This window comes from Barbus barbus (assembly GCF_936440315.1).
Source record: "Barbus barbus genome assembly, chromosome: 27".
Taxonomy (NCBI): domain Eukaryota; kingdom Metazoa; phylum Chordata; class Actinopteri; order Cypriniformes; family Cyprinidae; genus Barbus; species Barbus barbus.
Window position 1 is genome coordinate 9,759,668 of NC_136755.1, and position 19,255 is coordinate 9,778,922.

Below are 19,255 nucleotides of genomic sequence, written 5' to 3' on the forward strand. Positions count from 1 at the left end.
TATATTTGCAAAAGAAACCAATCAAACACTGGTAACACTTTACACTAAGGCTCAGTTGATTCACGCTGGTTAGTGCAGTAGGTATGACAGCAGTTCATGTTCAATTCTACTATGCTAAATGAATGTGATAAATACTGATAATAGTAATTAATTGTATTTAAATACCTCTGCAGAGCCGGGTAGTAACTGATTACATGTACTTGTAATTAGATTAAATTACATTAAGATCCAACATCATTTCAGGTTTAAGTTATTTGAACATTGCTTCAACTACTGATGAACACATTTATTTTTATTTGAATTATCACACAGTAGGTTATTAAACCAATTTTGGAAGGCTCTTGTCTTTCAAACACATTAAAATGCACAAATATATATTTGATTTACATGCAGGCATTCCCAAACTTTTTAAACATTTTACGTAATATTTACTTGACGTATCTGAGATTTTAAAATGAATATTTGATTATCACATTTGTATGTTAAGGTTCTCTGTTGGTTAATGGTCACATGACAGCATGCAGGTAAATAAAATGCTATACATGGACAGGTAAACTGTAACCATGTAGTGTACATAATGTTGGTGGGTATGTATACCGTATATTTGACTTGATACATGTGTGTGTATATATATATATATATAACGTGTATATATGACTTCCTTTTGTGGAACAAAAGTGCTTTGAACTTTTGGTTGGTTTCTAAACGTCCTCTGAAACGCATACAGGCGAGTTGATGACATTTCCATTTTTGGATGAACTATCCCTTTAATGTGTTTACTGAACAACAACAATTGACCTAGATTAATTCTGGAAACAAAAATGCCTTGAAAAAAAATGGGAGGGGACTTGCATTAGTTAAACCAAACAAATTAATTTTAGTATTTCTACAGTGATGGATCCAACATGTAAAAAGACGAGCAGTAACCAAACAGGCCACTTTGTATCTCAAACCCAGTTTATTCAGAATGTTCAATGTATTAAATACACATTGCATGAAATGCTTTAAATGCAATGTTTGTATGCAGGTGACCATATAAAATACAATCTCCATTTCCAGCCTTGTGAATTCGATCAGGTGCTACTGCTGTGATCAAACGGTGATCTGTCCTGCATGTTGGGAACACTGACGGTCACTGTTTATTACGCCTCGAGCTCAAAATCAAAATACGGGGAATCGAAGTAATGAATTCTGACATAACCATCCTCTCCTCCACTGCTGTAACTGTGGGTGCAAGAGTGACATCGTTAAAAAAAAAAATCAAGGATAAATGTGACCCACTCTGTGAAAACCCAGCAAGTGTCATTTGTGTGTGATTCACTGTTTTCTACAAAATCATCCAACAAATGTAAACAACATTCTGTGAAAATATTATATTGATATCTTTAATATTGACCGAGTTAGACCATGTCAAAAATTTGCTTAATTTCGGACTCAGAAAATCATGTTTTTGAGAAATTCCAACGTAAAGAAAAGCTTTTATCTAAAACTGCAACACATTTTAACCATAATTATCCTGACTATGTGCCATATACCAGATTCTCCCATTTTCAGTTATGTGTCACATTTATGGGAAAATTCTTTAAGTTTTGTAAAACAGACCCATCTATTATGATGTGCATGCCCAAACAGCACAAAAACATTGAAACAAATGGGGGGGGGGGGGCACAAGAGCTTGATTGGAGCAACGATTACAAGTCAATTTACTGAAATGATTTATATAAGGTTATTAATCAAATTAAATAAAAGTAGAAAATGTCTTTAATACATGTATAAATTCTGTATGTATATGAAATTTAAGTAAATAATTAATTCATTGTGCAACATTTGGAATAAATCCAGCAATACACAAAAAATAATCACTGTAGTCTTTATTGTATTTATTATAAATGAACATTTTTAGCTACTAAAATTATTCACTCAAGAGCAGAGAGTGATTCACTTCATTTTCTATTGTTTGATCTATTAATGACAGACGGCAGCATAGGCTAATGCACAGATCTAATATTTGTTACATATCACGTTTTTCCCCAACTGTTCCCCAAACGATCAATTAAGTCATAAACTGACTATGTTTGCTTGAATACACGTCAAGACTTATATTTTGAAATACTGTAATTCTGTGTCTGATGGTCTAACCGTTCATTCGGGATCCGGGAGCGCATGCTGCCTGAGAGACGAGTCTTTTTGTTTTATTACTTTTAAAAACTTTTTAACATCAAGCACATCCTGCACTTTATTTTCTCACTGATGCATATTCTTTTTTTAAAAACCAAAACATGAGACGGTCCTTTGCTTCCGTAGGACATACAAAACTTTTTATTAATGCATATTAAGAGTCATTTAGTCTAAAATAAACAGTAATAGTATTATAGGCCTATATACACACAGTGCCCTCCATAAGTATTGGAACAGTAAAGACAAAATTGCTCTGTTGGCTGTGGAGTCAAGACATTTGCAAATATGATTAAAAGATGAATATGAGACAAAACTACAGAATGTCACATTTTATTATTAGCCATTTCAACACGTACACGTTTTACCAAATAAAAAGAACAGCACTTTTAGAGTTCATCCCACTCATTGATGTGAGCATAAGTATTGGGACAGTTGAACATAAGGCAGATATAAAAGATTAAAAGCTATTATTTAGTTGCAGATCCCTTGCACACAATCACAGCAGTGAGTCTGTGACCCATAGACATCACCAGACTCTTGGTCTCATCCTTTGAAATACTTTTCCCAGCCTTTAATGCAGCCAATTCCAGTTGTTGCTTGTTTTGGGGAGTTTCTGCCTTTACTCTCCTCTTCAGCTGGTGATATTCATGTTCAATCAGATTTAAATCTGGAGATTGACTTGGGCAATCTAAGACTTTCCTTTTCTTTGCCCTTATAAATTCCTTGACTGAACTGGCAGGGTGTTTTGTGTCATTGTCCTGATGCAATATGAAGCACTTCCCAATGAATCTGAAGGCATTTTCTTGAATATTGGTAGGCAAGATGGTTTTGTACCCTTCCAAATTCATTCTGCTACTGTCATCATACATTAAGTCATTAGTAAAGTTGAGAGGGGCCTGTTCCAGAGACAGTCATGCATGCCCATGCCATGACACCACCTCCACCATGCTTTACAGATGAGGCTGTATGCTTGGGATCATTGCAGTTCCCTTTTTTTCTCCACATTTTTGCTTTCCCATCACTTAGAGAAAGGTTCATCTTAGTCTCATCGGTCCATAAACACAGTTCCAAAACTCTTCTGGCTCACATTTGTGCTTTTTTGCAAACTCTAATCTTGCCTTTCTATTTTTGGTGTTGGTCAGAGGTTTGTATCTTGCTGTGTAGCATCTGTAATTCTGTGTCAAAGTCTCCTGAGGACAGGAGATTGTCAGAACATCACCCCAGCTTTCTGGAAGTTGTTGATGATTTTACAGACACGTCTTTTAGGGTTAATTTTCACAGCTTTTATGATTTGTCTGTCATCAACTACTGTTGTTTTCTCAGCCGATCAGGTCGTTGTTGGTTGCTGGTGGTTTCCAAACTCTTGATTTCTCCATGCCCTTTGTTTTTGCTAGAGCTCTAACTGACTTTCATCCAAATCACTTGCTTTTCTCTCAAAGTCAGCTCCCTCGTCTTCATCCTGGTTTGTGTGTGTCATCATCGAATGCAAGATTCAGAATACAGAAGTAATGGATATAACTGATTCGACACATTCCCTGCTTTTAATATCTGAAGAGCAACAGGACACAGCTGATCACTTAGAAAGACCTGTGAGGCAACTGTTCCAATACTTATGCTCACATCAGATAGAGGGATGAAACTCTAAAAGTGCTGAACTTCTTAGCTGGTAAAACATCTATGTGTTGAATCACCCAATAATAAAATGTGACATTCTGTAGTTTTGTCTCATGTTCATCTTTTAATCATATTTGTAAATGTCTTCACTCCACAGCCAACAGAGCAATTTTGTCTTTACTGTTCCAATACTTATGGAGGGCACTGTATATTAAAAATCTAGACTATTCTTTTGTGTTTGTGTTTACAGATTGACGCAGACTCGTTCACAGCATCGAGCTTCATGCCAGATAGGAATTAATCGCCGCAGCATCAGCGTCATGATCAGCATCCAAAGACCGAATTATTTTGACACGTATCAGGCATAAAATGCCCTTAAAATTGAGCTGATTATCTTGGCAGAATGTTGAGTAACAAAACAAATAGACAGACATGATTTTCACTCTCGTGAATTGATATTACGGTCTATTTGTAGTTTATAATGATTGAAAATAAGTTTTTGAATCGAATGATATGAGATTCAGCAGGTGTTTCTGCACCGAAATTAAACTCATCGATGATTGAAATCAGTATTTAGGAAGCAAACCTCCGGTATTGTTTGGCACAAAATAATAAAACGTAGTGTTAATAAAGTTATTAATTTCAGCATTTATCATGTTAAAAAAGAAAATTAGAGAACTGTATCTCGAAGCCACTGATATAATCTAACATTTACAGCAATAAACACAAATTACCTATTTTTGTGGCTATCACAATACTTATACGTACTACTTATACTTTTACTAATACTTTTAACACTCTTTATCTCAGAATTAGATCATGCGACTTTAGCCGGGGTTTCACAGACGGGGTCACATATAGTAAACTAATGACAAAGTAAATGTTATAAGAAAACAAATGCAGGAACTAACCTTTTCCCATCCGGGTGGAAGGCCACACAGTTGATGGGGCCGAAGTGTCCCTTCACACGACCAAACTCCTCTTCATAAGCCGCATGGAAAAACCTAGAAGAGTTTTTTTTAATCAATGCATTTTCATGATATTAAGATCACATTTAAAAATTCCTAATTATCTTCCAGACAGAATCACAGCCGTGACAGCACTAACCTGGCCTCGAATTTGCCGATCCTAGTAGAAGTGGTTGTGACTTCCATGGCCTCCTGACCACCTCCCATCACCACCTGAGCAACAGAACATCTCTGCTATTGCCAATGTAGAACAGGATTTGCTTGCAGTTAAATTAACTGTAGCATGGGAGAAACTACAGTAGACTTCAGAAACTTACATGGTCCATGATGGGCGAGATGGCAGCTGAGTTAACAGGTCGTTCTGTCTTGAAGGTTTTGATGTGATCGAGGGTTGTGGAGTCAAACAACTGCACAATGAAGGAAGCCGAATACGAGTCAGACTAGCCCAGCATCATTCCTGACAGTTTACCAGTTAGTTTTCAACACAAACCTTGGCAGTACAGTCTTTGGAGGCACTGATGACCATCGTAAGATCCACAGACGACTGGATGTCGTTGATCTGTTTGGTGTGTTCCTTTGCCTTCTTCAGAATCTCCCCTGACTGAAGAATCACACATTTAGACAACTAACATTTCTTAAATCGGTAAGATTTCTAACATTTCGAAGCCTCTTTTGCACCAAGGCTGTATTTATTTGGTCAAAAATACAGCAATACTGTAAAATATTACAATTTGAAATAGCCGTTTTCTTTCTTTTATTTTTTTAAGTAATTTATTCCTGTGATGCAAGCATCGTTACTTCAGTCTTCAGTATCACATGATCCTTCAGAAATCATTCTAATATGCTGAGAGAAACATTTCTTATGTTGAAAACAGTTGTTCTGCATAATATTTTTGTGGAAACTTGACAAAAGATTCTTTGATGAATAGAAAGTTCAAAAGAACAGCATATATTTGACTTAAAAATGAACAATGTACAGTCACTTGTAGTCAATTTAATGCATCCTTGCTGAATAAAAGTATTTATTTGCAAAAAAATCTTACTGTAAGAGAAACAAAGGGCACAAACCTTAGCACTGTACTGGTTAATTTCTCCATTTTCATGGCCGGCAATCACAAACTCTCCCAGCGGACCCCACACAGCACTGGTGATCTTTGACTCATTGCAGGGAACGGATATATATGGCTGGTTGTCCGCTGTAGGAGAGAAACAAAATATTTATTTTTGATAGGAAGCATCACCAGTATTGCTTTAATCACCAGTGGTAAAATACTAACCGATTTGTTGGGGGTCCCGCAGATCAAAATAGTTGAGAAAGCACTGGTAGCCCATCTGCTTGTCTGTGGAAAACATTATGATGTTCCCACTGAAGTCAAAGCCGCACGTCCTCACCGCAGAGCTCGTCTCCAGCAGAGCCAGCTGCTTTCCTGAGGAAGTCAACACACAGAACTCATTCAACAAGACTAAAGGTGTAAAGGCTGTTAAATCAGTTTTAATATTTTTATTCATTTATATTCTTTTTTTTTTTGGCTAAGTGGTTTGTGAAAGAAAGCTCACAATGTACAAATACAATAAAGACATGATGCTAAACTTCATACTAAAAACTCACTTTTTTGATGAACATTTCTATTTCTGAATTAAAAATATTTTTTAAATGCATTTTGCTGGGCTTAAATTTTAATGTGTATGTGGTTTTTACTGTCTGGAGATTGTATAAAATATATGAATATAATTAAAATATTGTGTAAATGATATTAATATTTTAAAAACAATTGTAAAAAAGGGTGAAATTGAGAAAATGCAGAACTAAATTAATATTTTAAAAATAATATGCAGGTGGTATGACTGGAGAATGTAAAAAAAAAAATATGAAAAGGCTGAAATTATGGGGAAAATTAAGATAAGCCTACAGTTTATAATTATCATATATAATTATATTATTATTAATAATATTAATAATAATAATAATAATAACAACAACAATTTCTTCAAGCTTCTGTGATTTAAATAAGCTAAATTAAGATATTACCATTTGAAACCAGAAAAACAATATGCAGGTGATTTTAATGTCTGGAGATTGTATAATAAAAAATTAAAAAGCTTGAATTATTGAGAAAATTTAAAACTAAATTATTATTATTTATTGTTATTATAATAAAAACGAAATGTAGATGCTGTGACCATCTAAAGATGATAAAAAAATATAAAAGGCTGAAATTGAGAAAACTAATCATATGGTTTAATGATTATTTATATTTTCTTAAAAAACATTTTTTTTTAATCTTCAACTGGAGAAAAAAAAAAAAAAGATTAAGAATTTGTAATTGTTTGCAAATAAGAAGTGGAAAAAAATGGTATGCTACTTAAGTTTTATTTTAAAATATTAATATCTAAAATAATTATATTTAATATTTAAATTTTGGATTTTTTTTTTTAAACAAACTATTTAACATTGTTTATTCATCCCAAAAAAAAAAAATAAAAAAAAAAAAAAATACTATGGAAGAACAAGGCTAAAATTCTTGACAATTTAAATAGTTTAAATAAGTTAATTGCAATTTTATTTTTGAAATATTCAAATACATTTGTGCTTTTATTGGATTTTTTGTCACGTGTCAAGAAAAGAAGAAAACAGAGAGGTATTAGTGTAACTGTACTAAACCTGTCTCACAGTCCCAGAGCCTGCAGCTGTTATCAGCAGATCCCGTCAATACGTTCTTAGTGTCCCCTTCGAAACATGTTAAGGAAAACTTTTCCAAAAACAAATGACTCGTAGTAAAGAACAGTGCAGGTGAAATATTCATCTAAATCCAAATGACTTTAATACAAACAGAAGTGAATGAGCCTGATCTAGCATTGCTCCAACAGTAGAGCAGATCTTTTAGAAAGGATACAGTCAACATCCACACACCAGACGGCCCCTGTGTGTCCATTGTAAGTGCCAAGCCTCTCTCCATTCACAGAGTACCACGCATTCGCAATCTACAATGACAACATACATGTAAAACATAATAATCCCCAAAAAAACAAGACAAGATTGTAGTTTAGCACTTACTGGATCCTTGGCTACTGAGAACAAGATATCTCCTTCTCTGTTGTATTTGATCTGAGTGATGGACCTCTCGTGGCCCTGGAGAAGAATGGGTTTCTATGCAAAATATAAAGCATGTGTGAGTTAATGGTCATTAAATACATGGCAAGCGATTATGTCAGTTATTGTAATAACACAAGACTGTATGCATTAATGTCTAAAAAACGTTTTCGCTCTTCCTGATGCTGTCACAATGTAATTTCGCAATTATATGAAGGATCTAATATTTGGCCAAATCTAATACTTAGCATCTGTTAGCTAATAAAACCACCGGTCAGCAATCTTCCGGTGAGTCCCCGATTTATTTAACAGCTCAGAAAATGCATAGATCTAGACTTACCATTATCTACGGTTTTGTATCGACAGAATATAACCGAAATTATATATAAACCTGCCGAAGAAAAAAAAACAGTACGCGGTACGCGTGCTCAACTGCGCCAGGTTACAAACGGAAGAGACGGCTTTCACTTCCTGTACAGAAAAAAAAGAAGTCCCCGCTGAACAACAAACAATTCTAACGGTCCGGTCTTTAGCAACAACAAAAGACACATTTAATACCTTTAGTTTTACTTGAGATCATAAACAGCTTGTCAGTTTTATTAGAATGGCCAGATAATGAGTTTATTGTTCTGTGTCTCGAACACTGGACGCTGTTAAATCAAGAGTACAAATTCACACTTATTCTTTTTTTACTAACTTAATAAAAAAACATTGTTTTACTAATACAAATAAATAACACTCATATATACTTACTAATTAATTTACACAATAAAAACGCTTATTTTCACTTCAATAATAATTCGTAATATTTGAACAAGTTTAAAATTGGGTTTCTCAAGCATGCAGGTAAAGTTATTAGTTTACGTTATCATCAAGTCTAATATATCAGTTAATTAACAATGACTACAGAAATCACACTTTTATATTCTTAGTATTTTAATTTGCAAATAGATGGATACAGGGTGTGAGGGGGAAACAAATCAACAAAGATCTTTGGTACCTCCTTTGGGAAAGTCAAATTTGAGTGACCAGCAAATAAAATTTAATTAATTTCACACACATACCAGTTCACAAACGTTTTGAAACAAAAATCTAAACCTTGACTGACTAGAATGAAATATGGAAGGGTTTACATGACCGACTTGATGCACATTAAGCACTTAAGCACCAATACTTTTGTACTTCACTCACCAAGGGTACTGAGGGGGGACAAAAACGACAAGTTCTCAAAGTAATGGAGGGAACAAGAAATTCAAGAGTGCTGAAATTTACTGACATCACAAAACTAAGTCACTTTGTGTGGAACGTACATTCGTTTCTCAGCTTGTCAGTGCTTTGCTCACATGCTCAACACTGAGATGACATGAACAGAGCTAGAATTGCATAGTGTCCTTGAATCTTCCTGTTTAATCTGATGTAACTGGGCTTTTTTTTTACAATTTGAATGTTAAACACACAGTCATGTGATCAGTATCTGAAACAACTGAACATGAAAACTGTCCAAACTGAAAATCACACACTGAATGAGAACAGCTCATTGGTCATGACATCATTTAAGTGCACATTCCTAATTAGAAGTTAACGGAATGTTAAAGGAATGCATCTACAATGCTGGATATTAAATTAAAGAAGCTAGTGGTGTTTAAAGATGGTGTAAACTTGAGTTAAAAGACACGTTACAAATTCAAGTGTTGTGCAGAAGCATAAAAGAAAATGTGGGTTCAGATTACACGAACCTTAAACTCAAAAAACAGTGTTAGTCTTAACTCTACGTCTACAATTCTAAACTCGGAGTAGTGAAGATGAATAACAAATCATACATTCTTTGTTTGGTGCGAACTATGATTTATGGGAGTTAAACCAAAGAAAGAGGGTGGCTGGAAAGTGTACAAGCAGATTTTACCTGATACAACAACTTAAGGAGAGAAATTAAATAAATACACCCAAAGAAATAGCGTCGCATTACAACTGCTGTTTCACGGTAAAGAATTTTTCACCGATTTCAGCAATCTGCCTGTTAAGATTCTATACGTTTTATCAGCCAAACAGAAAGGAGACAAGCATTTAGTGGACAAACACTGAGCATTCCGACACAGCAGCAACATCCATGCCCCTCTAAATGCAAATATGGAATTTTCTTGGGAATAGGGTGGGATAAAGTAAGCCACATAAAAACCAAAGATTATAAATGCAGCATAGGAATCATGTTGAAGGCACAATCTTCCCTGACACAATGAAACCCCCCAGGAGCAGCCAAGTCAGCGGTTCAAGTGTGAACGCAGATGTGGAAAACAACAGACGCTGACTGCCGATGGAGGGTCGGGGGTCTGGTAGAGGCGGGAAGGATTGTGTGTGTCCTGGCCGCCCAGCAGCAGCAGCAAGACTCAATCCTGGGCTGAGCAAACCTCTCTGTGAGTCTCGGCCTCTAGATCTGGAGCGCAGTGGCACACCGGGCTACAAGTGGTTTGTGGAGTCTCTGCGCTGTTCTGATGGACAGGGCTGCCCTCCTCCGTGTCTGTGGCTTCTGATGGTGACCCCGTCTCTGTCTCTGGCTTACTCTCAACACCTGTGGAGACACCCTGAACCTTCTTACTCAGCTCGTTGCGTTCTATCTGTAATGCACGACAGAGCTTTTCCAGCCGCTGCACCTTCACCTGCAGGCTTTCGAAATCCTTGTCTCGTAGTGTTTTCTACAGTGGACACAGAGAGAAAAGACATACGATTTTTAGCTGGCGTAACAAAGCTTTAAGTACGAACTTGCAAAGACAACAATCACCTCCTCTGCCATTTCCAGCAGGGCTTTGTTACTACTTTCCCATCGTGATCTGTACATGGTTGTTTCCTTCTCCAGCTTCTTAATCTTCTTTGTCATCTGTGGGACAACGCAAATTCAGATTAAATCACCTTCACATAAAGGCTTTAGAGATTTGTCTTTTGTGTTGGGAAATATGTAGCAACGCCTAAGACAACCTACATTCTACGCATGAACACAGACCTTGAAGACTGATAAGTTTCTTTGCAGGGACGTGAAGTCAACAGCGTAATTATTCAACAGTCATTTACCTTTTCCATCTCTTGTTTGAATGTTGTGAACACCTCGTTGCTTTTGGAAAGTGTGCTTTGAAACTCTTCAAACTTCTCTGTGTACAATGAGAGCTGTAAAAGACAACATAAAAACATTTCAGCCTCAGATTTACTTCAGTTAAACACATGAAACAGTAACATGTTTCTAAATGCCGCTTGACTGTGTAAAAACCACCGTCCCAATGCAAAGGAGTTTTGGGTAGATCCTGGATTCAGTTTACATCCATGCAATGCCAAGTGTGATATGCAATACTTTTCAAAAGTTTGGGGTTGGCAAGATTTCTTGAAGGGATTTTGTCATTAATTACTCACCCTCATGTCGCTCCAAATGTGCAAGACCTTTGTTCATCTTCTGAACACAAATTAAGATAATTTTGAAGAATTTCCGAGAGCTTTTTGACCCTCCATGGACAGCAATGGAACTACCATGTTTAGGGCCCAGAAAGATAGTAAGGACATCACTAAAATAGTCAAACAAAACCAACGACTTTATTCAACAATTTCTGTTATTCAACAAGTGTCTGAATTCGGCGCATATTCACAACAGTACCACAGCACATGCGTGTGGTGCTGCTGACGCAGGAGCCGGAAGAGAAGAATTGTTGAATAAAGCAGTTATTTTTGTTTTCTTTGTGCACAAAAAGTATTCTCGTAGCTTCATAAAATTAAGGTTGAACCACTGATGTCACATGGACTATTTTAACAGTGTCCTTACTACCTTTCTGGGCCTTGAAAGTGGTAGGTCCCTTGCTGTCTATGCAGGGTCAAAATGATTTAACCAAAAATATCTTAATTATGTTATGGAGGGTCAGAAAGCTCAGATTTGCTAAAAAAATCTTAATTTGTGTTCTGAAGATGAACGAAGGTCTTGCGGGTTTGAAACAATATGAGGGTGAGTAATTAATGACAGAATTTTTTGGGCGCACTATCCCTTTAATGTTTTTGAAAAGTTTATTTTTCTCTCCAAAGTTGCATTTATTTGACAAAAAAATACAGTAAAATAGTAATATTGTGATTACAATTGTTACAATTTAAAAAGAACTGTTTTCTATTTTAATATATTTTAAAACGTAATTTATTCCTATGATGCAAAGCTGAATTTTCAGCTTCATTACTCCAGTCTTCAGTGTTACATTATCCTTCAGAAATTATTCTAATATGCTGATTTGGTGCTTAAGAAGCATTTCTTATTATACATGTCGAAAATGTGTGCTGCTTTATATTTTCACGGAAACCACAATACATTTTTTTCAGGATTCTTTGATAGATCTTATTTCAAATTTTTTGAAACATTATCCATGTCTTTACTGTTACTTTTGATCAATGGTATGCATCTTGCTGAATAAAAGTATTAATTTATTTAAAAAAAATAAAAAATGTTGGTGCATGGTCTATCCTATGTTTCTCACCTGCTGTTTCAGATGGACTTCCTGCTGTTTCATAAGCTCATACATCCTCTGGGACTCAGCTGTCTCTTTCAGGAGCTGAAAAAGAAAGAAATTACAAACCATATAAAACCTTAATTATTGACTGGAAGCTATTGCCCAGAGGGCATAACCACACCGGTGGATATATAGTGCAGGTCTCACAGTCAAGTTTTGGTACATTCATTCCCCCAATTAATAAATGTTTTCTTCTTCAACCTCAGCTGACAGCATGTTTGCAGTACAGTTTTAAGGATGCAGAAACTCACAAAGTCTTTCTCCTTCTGATGCCTATCCTCTGAGTCCTTGAGCAGTGCCTGTGCCTGATGAAGCTTCACATCTACCAGCTGTTGCTGCAGATCTTTCTGCTTGAACACCTTGTCAATATGCTGAGAAAGAAAACAACTCTCTTAGATACAGTGGCTCCAAAACAACACAAGTCAAACTTAAATATGTCATTGCATTATATAAAATATAAAACCAAGTGTCATGTTTTACTTGTACACACATTAATGTTGACTAGTCACATTAATATGAACAAATCAACATTTGAAAAGAGTCCAAATACTTTGTCTTCATTTTGAACGGCACTGTAAATTCTCTATTGTTTATAATTTGAAGCCTAACAAATAGTAGCACAGCACAGCTGCTATTGATTTACAGACAACTTCCGTTAAAAGATATTACAATTTTTTTTTCCCTTCTAGAAGTGCCCTTCTCTCTTCATCCTTTATTTTCATATCTCTCACCTCCTCTCTGAGCTCATACTGCTCAATAAGCTTCTTCAGTTTGTCAGCCAGCTCCATGTTCTCCTGCCTTAGGTTTGCATTACGCTCGTTGTGCTGCTCCATTTGAACTTGGATGTCGTTCAGAGTCACCTGGAAATGTGAAGTCACTTCCTTCCTTTTTTCCTCCTCCAATCGGGCACGTTGCACACCATCCTCCTGCCAAGCACAGCAAACATCAATCCATTTATCTCATTATGGAAAATATAAGGCAACAAGCCTCTGGTTATGTGAAAAGAGGAGTTGGAGCAGATGAAACTATACTTTGAGCAGCAGGGAAGGAAAACTGCCAAGGCAGATCTCTGTTCCGATTACCTCTGAATTTTAATTTTGCATGAGGCAGGCACCACACACACGATGAATTACACAAAACCCTCTGAGCGCAAATAACGGATATCATGTTATTTGCATTCATATCAAGTTGGTGTACCTTAAGTGTGCGGTTGTGCCTCTGCAGTTCTCGACAGAGACTCTCCAGCTTGCTGCGTGCTAGGATGGCTTTGCTGTGCTCGTTTCTTAAGTAGTCCTTCTCCTGGATCAGCTGCGTCTGCTTCTTCTGCAGAACCCGCATCTGTTTCTGAGCATTACGGTGCTCCTCTAGCTAAAAGAAACAAAGCAGAACAGGTGCATTATTATAATTTGTTATATTACTATATTATTTTAATCACAAAAAATACTATTAAAGGACATCAAAATATTATTAGAATTTTGTGATAAAATGGAGAGGTGAGATTTTTTTGAGAGTGAATTTTAGAGCTGAAACTTGGTTTCCTATCACAAGTAACAAAGCTCTTTGAGAATAATGGACTTGCATTTATCAGCTGATTTAGATTACAGGCCAATATTTCAGCGCATCCCAGGGAATTTTAGTGGTGATGGAATGAAGATGTGAAACATCTTTAGAAATGTATCACTGAATAAGGCTCTTCATGTGGAAATGTGTGCCGAGAAAACCCACGTATTTCCTAGTACTGTATTCACGTAAACAAGCTCAAGCCCAGTCAGCTGAAATGCTATTGACCCTTAATCAGCTCATCAGGACACAACGGCAACTCTTTTTACTGTTTTATTTTTATCCCTCAACTCCATTTATAATGTCAGTGAAATGTTTTTTTACACCCTAAAAAGGTAGCATTTATTTCTGATATCGTCATGTCTCACCAGCTCAGCATACTTCTTACAAAGACCACCCAGCTTCTCCTCTGGAGTGCTCAATGTGTTGAGGGTCTGCATAAGAAGGGTGATCTCCTTGCCTAAAATACACAAGCAGAAAACAGATTTCTTTTTCAGGTTAAGAATAGGGCTGGTTATTGACACAAAATTTTGCAGAGCAACAATGTGACCAAATTTATTTGATCTAAAAATACAGTAAAAACTTAAAAATTCTAAAATATCATTACAATTTAAAATAGCTGTTGTCTATTTTAATATATTGTGAAATGTAACTTATTCCTGTGATGTAAAGCATCATTACTCCCGTCTTCAGTGACACATGATCCTTCAGAAATCATTCTAATATGACAATTTGCTGCTCAAGAAACATTTCTTATCGTCAATGTTGAAAACTGTTGTTTTGCTTAATATTTTTTGTAGAAAAAAATATAACTTTTTCAGGATTCTTTGATGAAAAGAAAGATAAAAAAGAAATCTTCCATAACATTATCATTGTCTTGTCACTGTTTAACTGTGCCATATAATGTAAAGAGCATTAAGAGTGAGCCAAAGGTAGATGGTGTTGCACGTTCAGGCAAACACATTGACTCACCCAGTCCTTTCACTTTCTTCTTGTCCTGCAGCTTTTTCTGGTCCTTCTCAGTGCATCCATTGCCATTCAGTTTGGCCTCCTCCTGCTTGCCGTCCTCCTTCTCAGACAGCCCGTTCACTTCCACACCGTCAGGCTGGCCGCTGGTCACCGCCGCATCCTCACCACCATCCTCATGACAATAGGTGCTGAGGATGTCCTCCAGCTGTCTGCTCAGTTCCTCAGCCATGTCACAGGACGCAGAATTCACTCCAGCCTCTGCCACTGAACATAAGAAACATGGAAGATGAGCGAGAAGAAATACGGCAATGAATAATTGGACACATTGGGATACACTTACATCCTTCCTCTGCTTGAGAATTAGTCGGTGTGCCATCTGTCTGTGTTACGGCTTCTTTAGGGCTGTTGGTCATCTCAGATGCAGCGGTGCTCTCCTCAGTATCATCTGCACTGCTATCAGCTACTGGATCCTCCATCTCACTCCTCTGCATTGCTGATCTGTAAACAAATACTAAAAGACACACCAACACACAGGCAACGTTAAACGACTGAGGTTACAAGACTTCATATTGCATCTAATAGCTTGAACAGTCTCGGTTTCAGTTCAGTTGCCAATTTACAGCGTGAGAGACTGGCAAAACAAACGAGGATGACTGGTTAACTCACTATATATACACACAATACCATAGCATGCTAATCACTAAACAACGACTTATTACACTTAGGACATTTAATCGACTGTCAATCATGAAATGTTTCTTGCAAATTTCAGTCAATAACAGACGTCCAAAACAAAGAACACGTGTTTCTTTAAAATAACGTTTTAAAACTGTAGATAATAAGCTGTGTAACATCTCGCTCGACTAGTTTAGCAGTCATGGCTAACCAAACGCTCAGTTAAACATCTGCTAACTCGCTCTACCGTTTTACAGTTTCACAAAACAAACACATTAAATGCATCTGTACTGTCAGCTAATACCGTTTAAATTAATGCCAGTGTTTTAGTTTGGTCCAAGAAACCACTTCTGATGTTTGTCACCACTCTTTCCCCTTCCAACTAACAGTTAGCTGCTTCCAACTGACACAGGAAATGCCAGGGAAACAATCGAAGATGATTGGTCGAGCGTTTGCAAACTTCCGGTGTATACATGTTTTATTACTGTGCTTTATTATTTATTTTTCGTTGTTTTGTTTCTGTATTAATTAATATTTCTAAAAAAAATATTTCTCAATAACGCCGAATTTGGCCGATAGTAATGGCAAACCGAAGCTTTTCGAAGCACGCAAACTAGTTGAGCCTGCTAGTCAAAAGCGGTATAAAAATAAAAATAAATTAATGAAATAAAATAAAAATAAAAAAAGTGTAAACATGAAATTATGTATCGAAACAAGAATCCTCTTTTTCTGAAATCACAAGTTCGGAACCACTGATTCAGAACAAAATATTTCGAAGCTTCTTGTTTCCGACAGCGCCTCCTATCATCTGCGTTGTGGGTCAGCGTCGCCGCCATATTGGACCGGGCAGCTCTTTGCCAGAAGACTGGTCTGGAGGGAAATATGCCTGATTCGTGTGCTGCTTGGGGCTGCAAAAACCGCCGCACAGTCCAAAGCAGATACAGGGGAATTACTTTTCACAAGTAAGACTGTTGATTCTGGTTGTATCAGGTCATTTTTACAGTAACAGAGCCAGACTGTTAATTGCTAACGATAACAGTCGCTAACTGTGAAAGCTGAGACTGTATTCGAGGTGAAGTTTTATATAAAGTCTTAGGATTTATTATAGTGGTCCAATCAGCATGACCCTTCTCGCTTTTGAGCAGCGCCACCAAGCCACGTTGCTGTGTCCTAAATATTTAGCTAATACACATTACAGAAATGAAATGAAGCTAAGTGAAACTGGTGCATTTGTCTGATATGACTCACGTTTCAGGTAAAAATAAATAAATTGTGTGACAAGTTAACTTTCCTTATTATTTCAGCTGATAACACAATAACAAGGTACACACTGATTTTTCATTGTTTATTACTTACATTCTTAGTCATCATAAGTTGTTTTACTACTATTCAAAATAGTATAGTATACAAATAGTATACTTCATTCACTTTACTGAAAACGGAGACATGTCTAATTACTCTTCCAAAAACGTCATAGCTGTACTAAATACTGACACCATGCAAGTTATTACTGTTTGGGCCTTTGTTAAGGAATAAATTGTATACAATGAAGCCGTTGAAACTTCGAGTACCCCTGGTTTATATTGCAAACCAAATTGCCCAAAACGTTTCATCTATATTGGCATTTTTCTATAAACTGACTTTAATGACAAGCAACTTGTTTCGGGTGATTGACTAACATATTGTGCAACTGACGATTGTTAACTGGTTATCTAACTTTTCACACACTTTGAAGGTTTCCTAGGGAGAAAGCATTGAGGAGGCAGTGGGAATTAGCTACAAGAAGGAAAGGTTTTTCCGCCAGCGACTGCTCTGTGCTCTGCAGTGAGCACTTTAAGCCACAGGATGTGGACAGGACAGGTCAAATTGTCAGGATTCGAGAAGGAGCTAAACCATCTGTCTTCAATTTCCCAGCTCATCTACAAAGAGTAGGTTTACCATTATATCATACGATTTTGATAGCTTGTTTTTAGGATCAGTTTTATATTTTTTCTTCAACTTTAGCCAGTGGCACCCAGGAAAACAAGAACATCAAGGAAAGCTGAAGAGAGGCCACCAGTGAACTATTCTCAGCAGTTACAAGAGACTAAACCTCTGCCTAATGTAGTGAGTATTTTCTATGAATTATGCACCAAAAAGCTATGTTTTCAGTGATGTGTTATAAACATAGCATAAAAATTGTCATCTTCCTTTTTTTCTAGGACCATTCCTATGCATTGCCTGCAGATCCTACTGATCTAAAGGCCAGACTCAGTGAAGCTTTGGCTAGAGTGGAGAGTCTGGAGCGAGACATGAGGAATGTGAAGAAACGAGAACAGAGGGCAAAGAACATGGTGCTAGCTCTTCTAGAGGACCTGAATGGAAAGAACTTTATAAATGACGAGTTGAAACACAAGCTCAATTTCTACTCGGGGAAAATGAAAATAAAAAGTTGAACTGTATGGCGGATGAGTTCCATGGATGCCAAGCCTGGCGTTGAAATGATGGTAGATATGTTGATATGTATATTTGATTTGTCTATAGTTCCAGTGCAGTGGTTTGGTGGGAAAAGACTTTAGTCTTCAGTCTTGTGTGATATTAATTTATTTTGTGACAATTTGTCAGTCGTAGCCTGGTCACACTTTTTTGTGTATTTTTAAATATTATGCATACAGGAATGAATATGAAAAAATTTAAATTGTAATAAAATTGTATAATAAGAAATATTTAAAGTGTGCAGTAAATGTAACTTTATTTTAAAAAAAAAAGTTTTCCTTTCAGCTTTATTGTAATACACTTAGCATTAAACTTAAATTCAGGAACTGTTATGGTATCTTTGATTTTGAAAAAAAAATAAAAATTGTGACATGGGTCTTCAGTGTATATGATGGGTTTTTGAGTTTAGCTATGGGGGTTATCATTTTGTAATTTTGAGAAATATGTTTTTGCAATCTGGAAAAACTGCAGTATTTTATATTCCATTATAACAAATCAATGAAAAACTTTTTATAACATACAATTACAACTATTTCCATATATGGGACCTATTCTATATATATATAACCCTAATCAGCCACAATGAGTGAATTGATTATATCATTACAGTGGCACCTGTTAGTGGGTGGGATATATTAAGCAGCAAGTAAACAGTCAGTTCTCTGAGTGACTTCGGCAGGGGCCAAATAGTGATGTCTAGAGCATCTCCAAAATGGCAAGTCTTTTATGGTGTCATTTACCTAAGGAAGAGATGGCAGCAGGAAATGTCGTGCTGAGAAACCTTGTGTCCAGCATTCATGTGGATGTTATTTTGACATGTACCACCTACCTAAAGACTATTGCAGAACATGAACACCCCATCATAGCAATATGGCCTCTTTCAGCAAGATAACGCATCCTGCCACACTGCACACATTGTTCAGGAATGGTTTGAGGAACATGATGAGTTCAAGGTGTTGCTTTGGCCTCCAAATTCTCCATTTCTCAGTCCAATTGAGCATCTATGAGATGTGCTGGACCAACAAATCTGATCCAACGAGGTCCCACATCCAAACTTGGAGCAGGGTTGTCCAATCTTGCTCCTGGAGGGCCAAAGTCCTACAGAATTTCCAACACACTTGCCTGGATGTTCTAATCAATCTGAAGACCTTGATTAGCCGGTTCAGGGCAGTGGCCATGAACACCCATGATCTAGAGGA

At 36.6% G+C, this 19,255-nt stretch overlaps 3 protein-coding genes across 4 annotated transcripts; 1 reads left to right on the forward strand and 2 right to left on the reverse strand.

The window, feature by feature from the left end:
• Positions 1–272: 272 nt before the first annotated feature.
• LOC306846747 (eukaryotic translation initiation factor 3 subunit I) lies at positions 273–8,328 on the reverse strand. The gene is made up of 11 exons (XM_079380336.1): positions 8,192–8,328; positions 7,816–7,908; positions 7,655–7,742; positions 7,423–7,488; positions 6,038–6,187; positions 5,829–5,956; positions 5,251–5,361; positions 5,078–5,167; positions 4,900–4,973; positions 4,704–4,796; positions 273–1,224 (listed from the first exon to the last, which is right to left on the reverse strand). Exons 1-11 carry the CDS (start codon positions 8,192–8,194, stop codon positions 1,143–1,145), a joined length of 978 nt encoding a protein of 325 aa, XP_079236462.1. The 5' UTR covers positions 8,195–8,328; the 3' UTR covers positions 273–1,142.
• Positions 8,329–8,420: 92 nt separating this feature from the next.
• Positions 8,421–16,013, reverse strand: LOC306847379 (alpha-taxilin-like). 2 transcript variants are annotated; one of them, XM_079381300.1, is made up of 12 exons: positions 15,886–16,001; positions 15,247–15,417; positions 14,910–15,170; positions 14,306–14,397; positions 13,575–13,745; positions 13,109–13,303; positions 12,629–12,748; positions 12,345–12,419; positions 10,915–11,007; positions 10,628–10,723; positions 10,506–10,541; positions 8,774–10,417 (listed from the first exon to the last, which is right to left on the reverse strand). In XM_079381300.1, exons 2-12 carry the CDS (start codon positions 15,395–15,397, stop codon positions 10,277–10,279), a joined length of 1,431 nt encoding a protein of 476 aa, XP_079237426.1. In that variant the 5' UTR covers positions 15,398–15,417; positions 15,886–16,001; the 3' UTR covers positions 8,774–10,276. The 2 variants fall into 2 exon arrangements, with proteins under 2 accessions (XP_079237425.1, XP_079237426.1); XM_079381299.1 differs by having other exon boundaries at positions 8,421–10,541; positions 15,886–16,013.
• Positions 16,014–16,019: 6 nt separating this feature from the next.
• On the forward strand, positions 16,020–18,405 carry LOC306847380 (THAP domain-containing protein 6-like). The gene is made up of 4 exons (XM_079381301.1): positions 16,020–16,543; positions 17,317–17,509; positions 17,586–17,687; positions 17,783–18,405. The coding sequence occupies exons 1-4, from the start codon at positions 16,464–16,466 to the stop codon at positions 18,014–18,016; spliced, it is 609 nt and encodes a 202-aa protein (XP_079237427.1). The 5' UTR covers positions 16,020–16,463; the 3' UTR covers positions 18,017–18,405.
• Positions 18,406–19,255: the final 850 nt, after the last annotated feature.